This window comes from Pteropus vampyrus, unplaced genomic scaffold (assembly GCF_000151845.1).
Source record: "Pteropus vampyrus isolate Shadow unplaced genomic scaffold, Pvam_2.0 Scaffold77, whole genome shotgun sequence".
NCBI classification, from domain to species: Eukaryota; Metazoa; Chordata; class Mammalia; order Chiroptera; family Pteropodidae; genus Pteropus; species Pteropus vampyrus.
The window spans coordinates 5137360-5149768 of record NW_011888858.1 but is presented as its reverse complement, the minus strand read 5'-3'; the positions used below and the strand labels follow the sequence as shown (position 1 = coordinate 5149768).

Sequence of the window (12409 nt, the reverse complement as noted above, 5' to 3'; positions counted from 1 at the left end):
TCTCTGGGCTAGTCATCCCCCATCCATTCTCCTCATTTCTGCCTGAGGAACCTTTCCAAAATGCAAATATTTATTACTGACTATACTATAGTGCACACGATACTAAATATTTTTGTGTATTATTGTATTCAATTCTCAAAACATCCTTAGAAGGCAAATAAAATCATTAGTGTATTTTGAAGATGAAGAGATTGAAGTTTACACACAACTAAGTCATGGAACCAGAGGCCAGAGTCTAGAGGCCACACTCCGAATGCCCCTCAGCTCCAACCATGTCATAGTCCTTCCAAAGAGTCCCGTAGTTCTGAGAATAAAGCTCAAACTCCTTAATTCAGTATAAAAGATGCTTATAACATGGCTTTACTTTGTGTCTCTGTTTTTATCTCTTCCACACACACTATTTGTTGGAGCCATTCACAATGAGTTGAGACATGCCTAAATACATGGTATTTGTTTATTTGCTTTTTTTTTTTTTTGGAACATTTCATTAAACATGGCACTTTACTGAATATTTGCATTAAAAAGAACATCTAACACAAGTGTTCAAGTCTATTTATTTTCACGAAGTAAACAAACTTGTGTGATCAGCACCCAGATCAAGAAATAGAAAGCCAGGACCCTGGAGTCCCTCTTACGGCCCCTCCTGTCATTCCCTCACCACGGGTAACAAACATCTTGACTCAACATCATACTTTGCTTTTTTCTCTCTACTATACACCCTGAGATCTGTAGCCCACAGGCACTGGTTAGGGCCACACTGTAGGACTTTGGCCTCTGTCTGTGCCCATGACATTCAGTTATTAAATAGTCTGAATATCACCTGCATTGTATCGTTTTATGTAGTGTATAGTTTTTTCCGCGTAAAATACCCTCTCTTCCTTTTCTTTACCTCCTTCCCTCTTATCTCTTTAAAAAACATCCTCTCTAACCTAACCATCTTTCAAGTCCTGCCCCATGACCCGAATCTGACAGATTCCTCTGTCTTAGCCTTGACAAACTATATTCTGCTACTTTGATATAGCTGCTTGTCTCCTCTCCTAGACAATAAGCTAGCTACTGGAGGGTACGGACTGGTCATATTTACTTTAGTATTTTGGGCACTAAGCATAGACCTAGTTCATGGTAAACTTTCAACAAATGTTGCATAAATAAAATGAATCAATGAATGAGTGAATGAGATCCACAGGTTACTGAGGATGCCTTTCTTTTCTTATATGTCTTTTAGAAACTCTCTTTGCTTTATGGGTGGTTTTTCCTGGCTGAGTAACTAACCTAAAGTTCTTTCCAGTCCTACAAACGATTGTTGTTTCTCACTTAATCCTGGGACAGAAATAAAACTGGCTCCAGAACTTCAAGTGGAACGGTATGTTCTCGAAGACATATGCTTTCCATAAGAGAGTCTGGACTCTGAAGTACATTGCGAGAATCTTGGAAGGAGGTATTGAAAAATGAAAAGGAAGAAATAAATGAACAGCAACGACAAAGAACAATACCCTGGGGCTAGGGAGTTAAGAGAATGTGGGTTTTGGTACAAATAGATGAGTCTGATTAATGCATGTTGCTATTTGCTATTTTGGTTTCTGTTTAGATTTATGTTTTGATACCAGACTTTCCTCTTAGAACGTGTCAAGTTGGAAGGCGACTGAACAGTGAAATCTTTTCCATCAGAATAACACATGCCTTATAATGCATCACACACAGCTGAGTCCTCTTTGTATGTGAGTTCATGGAGTAAGGCACTTTGAAGATGAAAGATTAAGCATCATTACTGCCATCGCAAATGCAAAGATTAATAAAGCTGACTTGCTGCTCTTTCTTTCATTTTCCAAACCTTTGCTGGCTGTGACTTTAAGACCTCAGTTCTAGTCAGAGAAGACCGTTTCTCTCCATCATGCACCCCAGCCTTTGAAGCAGAGGCTGCCGAAACCTCCTCTGCAGCTGTGGGCCCTAAAGTACTCTTTGAAGTCCTGATTGGTTTCTATGACAAGGGTTTCGGCACTGCTTCCGGTTTCTCTGGAGCTCTCTAGGTATTCTGGGAATCCTGCTGCCAATTTTCTTTCATCCAGTTTCTCTTCGTGTGTGACTCGCTTGTCCCTACTCCAGGCAAGGGTCGAGTCCCCCATTCTTCAACAATGGGCAGGAAAGTGCAGCAGAAGCTTTGGCCTTAAGGGTACCAGGCCCTAAGAACAGTCATGCAGACTTTGAAGATGGCACGGCAATGGCTTTTCTTCCGATACGAATTAGTAAGAGCACTGCCATTGCCACTGAACGCCTCATGTCTAGCACTGAGCTTTTTACTTATTCACTCATCTATTCCACAACTATTTATTGAGCAACTACTATGAGCCAAGACACTTTTCTAGGCATCAGGGATTCAGCAGTGAACAAACCAGAGAGGAATCTCTGATGTCAGAACTTATATTTCAGTTGGGGGAGAATGACAAAATCAGTAACTAAATGGGTAAGAAAGGAAGGCGGTAAGTGCTATGGAGAAAAATAAGGCAGAGGGTGGGGCAAGCATCACTTTATGCAACGCTTACACTCCATGAAGTAGGTAGAAACTGTTTTACAGATAGAGGTAGGTGAGGCTTGTATAGGTGAAGTAACTTGTCCCCTCTTTTACTCCCACACCCAGTCAATACCCAGTCCTGGGGAATCCAGCAGCACCTCAACTCTTCCCTCAGCCCTCCCTGAGGGCCGACTCTCATCTCAGCTTCCCTTTCCAACCTGATGCCGGTCTGACCTCATTTCCCCCTCTCTCACTGCTGCCAGTGTGATTTTTACAAAATATAAACTGGTTGTATATTACTAAAAAAAATGTTCAAGGGCTCCTCATTGTTTTTGGTCAAATTTCTATCCTCCAGCCTTTCGTGACGTAGCTTCTGCTTATCTCTCTCTTTTCATATTCTTCCGCTCCCCGCAGGCTATTCTTAGTTCCAGTCATTTAGAACTACCTATAATTCCTTCCATGTACCATGGTGTTTCATCACTTTGTTCCTAGCTCCTACTGGTCTGACAACATTCAACTCTTCTGGGAAGCTTTTTCTGACTCCTGGGTTGAGCTTCCCCTCTGTGTCCTCACATCTCCTCCGGCATACCACTTAATCTCTCCTCCCTGTAATCCTCAATTGTCTTGTCCATCTCTCTAACAAACTGCAAGCTCCACAATGTAACTATGCCATGGCAAGTAGAGTACCTAGTTTGTCCCTATATCTTTCTTACCACAGTGATGAGCACACGGAAGAAGCTGTCAATAATTGCTCACAGGCAGACAAAGTTTGTAGAATGCCAAAACCAAGTTTTTGTTTTTGTTTAATGATTCCTACCAAAGTCCATCTCACTAGAATTTATGGATCATATTTAGCTAAAGTCAGACAAAAATCAAATCCTACCTCATAGTATGGAGTATAATTAAGAAGAAGGAAATATAAACAATGGTTATGGTGTTGCACACAGAAATTCTAGGATGTGGACTTATTTAATTGACAAACACCGAATTCGGAGGTGTTTTTCTCTAGTCAGAAATATCATTAAGTAAAACTGATGTAAGTCAACAGTCCATCTCTCCGAGTTTTGTTTTTTTTTGTTTGTGCGTCAACAGTGAGGAGATAGACTAGATGACCCCAAGGCATGTCCAGCTCTCACAGTTCAAGGATTTGACATCAAATTTCATGTGAGGAGTTGTTCCAAACTCCTTCTGATTGGACAACATTCAACTCTTCAGGGAAGCTTTTTATGACTCCTGGACTGAGCTCCTCCTCTGTGTCCTCACATCCGCTCTGGCATACTACTTATTTCTCCTCCCTGCAATCCTCAAAACAATTTCACCTTATTTGCCCTCCATCCCCGCTGCTGCAGATGCCCAACCCACAGTGAACAGTCTCCTCGAACCCTATGGTCGTGGAGTGGGCTCCTGGCAGCCGTGTAGATACAGAGTGAACCTACCCCTCAAACATGATGGAATAATGGTCCAAGAATGGATCCCTGACCCAGGCTGGGCCAACTCTAGATCCTTCCCTGAGAATCAAGACTTGACCTATGGTAGACATGGCTGAATCAAAGCTGAATGAGCTCTCAAGGAGAACCAAAGTTGTGGCATAGCTCCCGACCATTCGTTCAGCAATATTTATTGAACACCTACAACATACTGGGCACTATTCTCAGCATCTTCTTTAGGCTAGGGTGAATCTAAAAGAGCTGTCCGGTTTCCTGACGGCTTTCCGGTTCTCAGCCCCAGTCCTTCCTGGGGCCTATGGCATTGCTTCCCGTTGGTTCTCTGAGATACAACTTGGTCCTCACAATAAATTATACTTGCTTTGATTAAGTTCGTGCAATTTGTTGGTATTTTAATTGCAACTGAAAGAGTTTCAACTCTCATCCCTTCTTGGCCACCAGGTTTTCAGGGCCTGCCTGATCAGTTGTTCCATTTCTCCCTGTGGGCTTTTTTCTATTGCAACTCAAGGCAATGGAGCATTCATACTAATTCAAATAAAGGGCCCAGAGGCAAGCACTGGGTCTTCTTGGACTCTTTTACATAAATTTTTCATTTTTTTTCCAATTAAGCATGACCATATAAGAAATGGAACCAAAAAACTTCTTAAAACATACATATATAAATAGGTAAATTGGCCTTATGCAATTTTTAGATAAAACCCACTCTCCCCACGCCAATTCCAGCAGAGAAAACATCTTGACAAATCATGTCCTTTAGTCAAAACAAGTTGGGGTCCAAACACATGGAATAGATAAAAAATATATTATTTTCAGGCGACTGAAATCCAAACCACAAATTCCAGAAATGCATTTTAAAAGTGCTGCCTATTAGACATGCTAGTTTTAAATTAAATTAACGTGAGCTGGAGTTGGCGGGTGGGAGTGGGGGAGAGGTATGTTTCGATTTATTTATTAGATCACTATCAAGCTTTCCTCTAAGGAGATCAAGGTGCGCCTGGAACAACATTCGGAGAGCAGACTTGGCTGTTTGAAGAATGTCAGGTTCTGCCAAAGCTGTCTTCTCCCTGGTTTGATATCCCCCTCCCCCCAGGGCGCTGCCCTTTGAAGCCGAGGGCTTTATGTGGCTAACAGCAAGTCTCTCCAGTGCATTTGGCTGACTTGAAACACTTTTTTAGAGATGCAAGAAGAATGGTCTTGTGGACATTCTCTCTCTTCTCTCCAGCTTGTCTGCTTTACCTTACAGGGCTTGATGGAGCAAACTTTGGAGAGGAAGGTCCTGTAGCTCATAAGTGTAGTTTCTTTTCACTGTTCTCCCAAATTTGTATTTTTGTTTTTGTTTTCGTTTTTTAATTTTAAAAGATTATGGGCAAACAGCAGGCAGGCCTTTCATTATCAAAACTTTTTCGGGCTCACTGATTTTGAAAACAAGTCAGCAGTGTGAGTGAATTTTCTACCCTCTAGATTGGAGGGAGAACTCTTAGAATCTGGCAAACACTGTCCTTACCGAGCTGGACGGTCAAATGCATATTTAGGTGGAGCGCATATAGTGGTTTCCAAAAGTAGCCACCACAATATTTTCTGCCTCTCCCGCTCCTGCTCACTTTTCAAGAGGAAGAGAGTATGTCCCCTCCCCTTGACCCCAGGTGGACATTCACGACTGCCTGGACAAACGGTCCTGGAGGAGGGAGGCTATGGCTTCTGAGGTTTCTACCTGGCTCTCCCTCTTAGGATGCTTGTCCTTGGAGAACACAGCTGCCATGCTGTGAGGAAGCCCAGGGCACATGGAGAGGCCCTTATAGAGAGGAACTGAGTCCCTTAGCTCACAGGCTGGGCTGAGCATCCAGACAACAGTCAGCATCAATTTGCTGATCGTGTGAATGCGCCATCTTGGAGGGGAATCTTCCCCTGTTGAGCTCTGTCCATTGTACAGATTCATGAACAAAATAAATGGTCAATATTATTTTAAGACAATGTTTGGAGATGGCTTCTGATGTAGTAATAGATAACCAGAACAGTTTGGGATGAAAGACTTCTTTGGACAGTGTGATGTATACAGGAAAGCACACTAAAGCAACGGTAAAGAAGGTGATTTTAACGAGTTGCAGTATGATGCGAATGAGGTTCTGACATTAGGAAGGACAAAATCCAGCTGCTATGACTTCCCTCTTGCACAGAATTTATTTGATGCTGAGAATCTTAGACACACAGCCATTTTTCTTAACTTTCACTGCCTGCAGACATTTACATAAGAAAGACTAATTTCTGTGAGCCACTTCCAAATGTCTGGGATGGCGGTCTCTAGTTCCCTACAGCATGAGGCTGTGACAAGCAGCAGCAAACACTTGTGGAGCAGAGAACTTGCTCTCTCCAAGCACATAGAGACCATGGTTCTAGTATGTTCCCACAGAGTCGGGACGGAGGGGTTTGGGCTTCTCTGTCTGTGTCCCGGGTGGTCCGGGTCTAATTCTGCTGGCTCTATTTCCTTGAAATGTACTGTCATGGCACACATATAGAATGTCACTGGCTCCCTACAGCTGGCCCCAGGAGGGACAGTCTATGTCCCCTGAGACTGAGGAGATCAACAGGTTCGATTGACAGTGGAGAGAAAAAAGAGGGTCTGGAAAAACACATCACAGCCCTGTAAACATGGCTTCTCATGGGCATGACAAAAAGAGGAGCACTAGAACTCCACGTCTTTCTGACAAGTACAAAGCCACAGTGAAATATGAAATGCTAGGCATCTGTTCTTTTCTATTTAAATCACTTGTTCACTCAGTGGTTAGTCTGTATGCACCAAATGCACAAATACTGGCTATGCACAGGGATACAAAGATACTCTAGGTGGCTCTTTTCTCAAGAGTCACAGTCTGGCTAGGATCACAAACTTATAAAAATAAGAATAGCAAATACTTACACAGTACTTACCATAGCTCAAGCTCTGTATGAATTAACTCATTTCATTCTCATATGGCCCTATAAAGTAGGTACTATTATTATCTCCCTTTCAGAGATGAGGAAATTTAGACCCAGTTAGGTTAAGCAACATGCCTAAGGTCACACAGCTAGTAACCCAGACAGTCTGACTCTGGACCTGTTACCACTACTCTCTATTGCCCTCTGTAAGCAGATATAAGCAGTAGAATGAAATGACTGCTGTTAGGCAACATATACTAGATGGCCGTCTAGTATTTACAAAACCAAACAAAACATTAGAGGCATTAAATAGAAAAGAGATCCCTAAATCTCCCTTGTAACACTCATCCTGCCCTTTAGCTACTCTGTTAGGACGTTACTCCTCTCAACTCCTTTGAGTTCTCTCACTACAAAATCAGCTCCTTTGCATCTGTTCTATTCTCTAGAGACAAAGAAGGTGGAAGAAAGAGATTTGCATGCTGCATGTGGACAGAAGAGACCGTCAGATTTCTTTGACAGCAGTGGAGTCAGGCTTCTTTCTGTCTCCCCATGCACATCGAAGCACGGTGATGAGTAGGAGCGAGTGGTCGTGGCTTCTCTGGGGTTACGTAATAACAAAACAATAACCAGCTTCACTTAGCTTAGCAGCTGCTGGAAAAGAGGGCCAACTCCTTTGAGAGTCACTGGAGTTGACTGATCAGGCTCTACCTCTACCGCCTGTGAAGTTGTTGAAACATAGCTTTTGGCTTAAAGGCAGAAAGTTGGAAAGAGGAGCCAGTGACTGGAGGACATGCTGCTTTCTTAGTGGGTGCTCTGACAGGCCCACTGGGACCACCCTCCCACCTCTAGCGAGTGCCTGCTGTATGTAAAGCCTATCTGGACTTTTCCCCATGTGTTGAGGATGCAGAGGAGACTTAGATCATCCCTCTATTCTCATAGCTTTCACATTCTTTTGATTCTTTTGATACATTTAAATCTTAAGTGTGTATGTGTGGACTGCGTTATTTAGTTCTGCCTCGCTAGATGCAAAGTTTCACCTTGCTAGTCTGTTCTATTCTTTTTCATTAAAATATACTGATTACAGTCCATTAAATTGATATCTCGATCCCCTAATGTGCAGTGGATCAAGTTATGCAGTTAGAAAACACTAGTCTGGAAAAAGATATCTAACATGTATCATTACAAACCAATGTGTAAGTGCAAACACAGAAGTGTGTGCACAAGGTATAGAGCCCTGAAGAAGACATGTGTTAGGAGCCTGGAGAATCTTTTCCCATGTCCTTTCTATTACCTGCTGTGGGGCACCTACAGCACATCTGTGGGAATGTCTGTTGGCCTAATTTCCCAGCACATCTCTCACCAGTTTCTCAATCCACCCCTGCACAGTCTATAGATACTGTCTCTGGGTGACCTGAGCTAACATCATCTGTGATACCATCTGTGAGTGCAGAGACAGGGTGGGGACAGACCTTTCCGGCTCTAGAACTATCTCAAGTTCCCTAAGCACAGGAAGGATCCCACATTTATTCTTCATTTCATCAGGCTCTGTCTTTTTGTTTCTTTCAGGCTCGGCACCAGTGGGTCTTGAGTGACAGGGTGGAGCAGGTCCCAGAGGCAGAGAGTGGGGCAGCAAGTGGCAAGAAAGCAATGACTGCTGGCTGCTGATACGGAATGAAGATGCGATTGTGCAGAGGTGACTCCAATACACAATACACGCCAATACACAAATTTCTTCTCCTAGGGGTGACGGCCAACAAGTTGTAGGCCAAGTCTCAGAAAAGCAGACAGGGAGGGTACCAAGCAGACGACCCCTGGGAGAGTGCCCTGATGACCAGTCTAGGTGTGCATTTTATTCATGAGCTTCATAGATACTGGAAATGGAAAGTGTCTGAGCTAAGGAGTAATCATGAAGAAAAGAATTAATGATATGTAAATATTTTTCTTCCAAGAAAATGCTTGGGAGCATCCTGGAGCCAAGCAATGTTGTGGTGAAAAGCATGGGCTTTCGGATAAGACTGACCTGGGGACAACTCCTGGTGTCCCATTTCCTACGTGCTCTTTGGAAAACACTTGAGAAGAGAGGAGCGTACAAGCCAATCCTGGATTTCTGGAAGCTCACGACTACTGCTTAACCTTTCTGGGCCTCAGTTTCCCCAGAGTAAAGCAAGGATAATGAGAGAACTTACTTCTCAGGGTTGTCGTGAGGTTTAAATATGAAAATGGCTGATCCATAGCAAGCTCAGCATAGGTCAGCTGCGTACCTTTGGATAGTGAGCGAGAAGCAACAGAAGCAAGACCAAGGAGGCTGGTAAATGGCCATCGGCCACATGAGACTCCGCCTGCATTTTGTATTTTCTTCGCTCCACTGGCCTGAAGCAGAGTAGAGACACCCTCTGCTGACGGCTTCACCTATCTCAGAGACAGAGCTATTTGGGAAGTAACAGTTAGTTCCTCAAAGCCCTACTCGCTGTTCCTCTTTACATTTATCCCAATTTTGTTCCAACCCCGAACACATGGGCCAGAGGTAACTTTCCTTGCTGAGTTCCATGGAACGGTGGGAAGAGCCAGGCGCCAAGGCCTATGTAGAAACAGAACAAAACCACTCTCTGTTGGGGTCCTGGGGTGGGGAGGGCTCTACAGCCAGCCCAAGGAGACTCTCCTTACCCCCTGCAGACAGACGAGCTGCCCCTGGGAACTGAGAGCAGAGGCCCAGCAGCTGGGGGCTGAGGAATGGATCCTGACAGCTGCTGGGAGAACAAATTCCTTTTTCTTAGATCCATGACTTGGAAATCTCTCTTTGAGATCAGTCTCAAGGGGCAGCATTTCTTCATGAGACTGAACTCCAGGGAGTTGAATGGGGAGAAGCGTAGCAGTCCACTGCTTGCCCAGGATGGTTCCAGCCATCTTCATAAGCAAAGCCTGACTTGGGACAGTGATGTTTCTGACCACAGAAAGACTCTGCAGAAAACACTCTGTAGTGTTTAAAAGGGTAATTTTAAAATGTGATGTCTCACGGTTCATGAAACAGTGATGGAAAATGCAAGTGGACAGTCCTCCCACAACATTCCATATTGGCCTTGCAGAGTTGCAAAGTCCATTAGCATATAAAAGGCACTGTGAAGTCAGGCAGCAAAGAATTTTGCATTAATCTGCTGTTTAACCCAGTGTTTCCCAAACAAACTTGCTCACAGACCCTTTGGCTAAGAAAGAAGTTCTTTCTGTGGAACATTCCTGGACAAAGTGAGTCAGGGCCTCCTCTCATCTACACTGCGCCTCTTTGCAAATTAAAAACTTGTGCCATGAGCAGAGTGCAGGCAGGTTCCAGCCTCCACTTGTGTCCTTGGCCAGACCATGAATATAGCAGCCTGACTGGGAAAGAACACATGGCCAATTGGGTCATCCTCTTGACTGGGGCCTGAAAGCCCGCATTTGTTATTTTAGTTTCTTTTCAGGGTAAAATTCAAGCTTATGAATGAGGGAACAGGGTGCCCAAGTGGAGAAGGTCAGAGACCACTTCTATCTAGCATGGAATTTTCCATACAAACTAGCCATCATGAAGGGCTACTGGACAATCCTGGACTTACATTCAACACAGGAGCCCCTGAACACCTTGAGAAGCTATATCCATGCTGTGTTATTAAAGAAAAAATACCAGTCACGCATTGCAACAGAAGTTGATAATTGGGAACAGCAGGAAGGAATCTCCTGCTTCCATTCCAGCCATTAACTGCTTGGTTGAGAGTCTGATCGTCTGGCTTCTGTCCTCTAGCTGTGGAGTGGACCAGTTTTCCTGGCATATGTATTTATTGAACTCCAAAAGGCTAGCTCTTCTATGTAGATTAATTCATGATTTCAAAGACACTTTGAAGCTGGTAAAACATTCTGTTATTTCCAAGAGTTATTACAAGTGGAGTCCTGGCATGGACTGGAAGGTCGGCCTATAATCTTGTTTAGATCCTTTTAAATTCAGAAACTGTACGGTGGGTTAAAAATAGATCACATCTGTGTACTTTTCCTTCTTTCATCCCCATTGCAAAGGTTGTGTAGTACTTTTGATCTACCTTAATATTAGCAAGAGAAATTCTAGCTCTTGTCACCCGGGAGTCTGCTGGGCCAAAAGAAAAATCATTTTCAAATAAGTTCTGGGGTGATGCTAGTCACACAACTGAGCAGAATTACTCATCATCCTACGTAATAAGTTCTAGAATTAAGAACAACAGACTATCATGAAGACCTGTGAACAATATAGGGGTTCATGTTAAGTGAAAATATAGACCAAGAGGAGAGAGATTTTCAGCAGTGCTATCTTGAAGGGGTTGTGTCTTTACATATTGATCAGAAAAGACCATAGTGCTTAGATCAAAAGAAGTTATATGAAGCTAGAAAGTCAGGCTGCTTTTAACCAAAAGTTAAATAAAGATTGCTCCTGATTTGACAAGAGCCAAAATACTAGACAGTATCTTATGTGGTACTCACTGGGTTAAGGGGGTGTCAGCATTTACCCCCAGCAAAGACAGCATTACACTCAGGATTACCTCTTCATGGTTACTTTACCTTCATGAACATGCTAAATCCAGTTTTAAGGAGATCACTGAGGCCTGAAGACATGTGTTCAATATCAATGGGATCTGACTTTTCGGGATTAAATATTTCCTCCACGATCTGCTTCAACAATGGCTTATAGGATGCCTGGAAAGACAAAATATTGTGCTGTAAGTAACAGAGTTTGTTTGGTTTGTCTGGAGAGAGGATAGTTTTATCTGCCCCAAATGAAACAAAACAAGTTTATTTTGATCCTGAGCAGTGGCTATGATCTTGTGCTTGTGAAAAGACAATTATAACAACATTGGGTTTTGGGTAAATTTTCGCCCCAGTGCTCTAGCACTATTTTTTTGTTTTTCATACTCCCTTCTACAAGCAAATATCTCTTCCCAGAGCTATAATCATTGAATGACTAGTCTTTCAATCTAGATTTAAAGTGATAATTTTATGTGTGACATGTACTGGAAAGCAAGGTATTGTCATTTGATGTAGACATTAAGATGATTGTGCTCAGGTTTTCCTAAACATCCTTAGAATTATGCTCCCTCTGCTAGGAACTCAAATGTTTTCTTACAATGCATTGTTGATACCCAAGCTCAAAGCAATGCCGCCTTCCTCTATAGAGTTCAATTCCATGTATGACTTGGCCAGAAAAAAGAAGCCAAGATGCCAAAAAGGAACGTGACCAAGGTCAGGGCCGAAAAGAAAGCAGGCTGCATGTACTATAAGGATTCCAGTAGAATTAAACTGAAATTTTGATAAGTTATGCTAAGTGCCTTCCTTTCCTGTGACTTGAACAACCCTTCGAAGTTTGAGTAATGTTTGGAGGCAGCTGCGTCTAACTGCTGTACTTTGTGAGCATGTTCCCACAGCCTCTTCCCTTGGTTCCCTTCCCAAAGCTCTTCCTCTCTTCTCTTCCTGTCAGTTGGACCATGTTACTCCCAGTCCCGTTGCTGCCTCTGCTGCTCCGGTTCCATTCAGCACCTGAGTTTGGAGCATA

General features: G+C 43.2%; 1 protein-coding gene across 1 annotated transcript in view; it reads right to left on the bottom strand.

Moving 5' to 3' along the window:
• Positions 1-12409, bottom strand: part of SCFD2 (sec1 family domain containing 2) — a 355447-nt gene that overhangs the window by 12964 nt on the left and 330074 nt on the right. The window contains exon 7 of the mRNA XM_011362648.2: positions 11422-11556. Within this exon, the coding sequence (XP_011360950.1) occupies positions 11422-11556 (135 nt within the window). The remainder of the gene's footprint in view (positions 1-11421; positions 11557-12409) is intronic.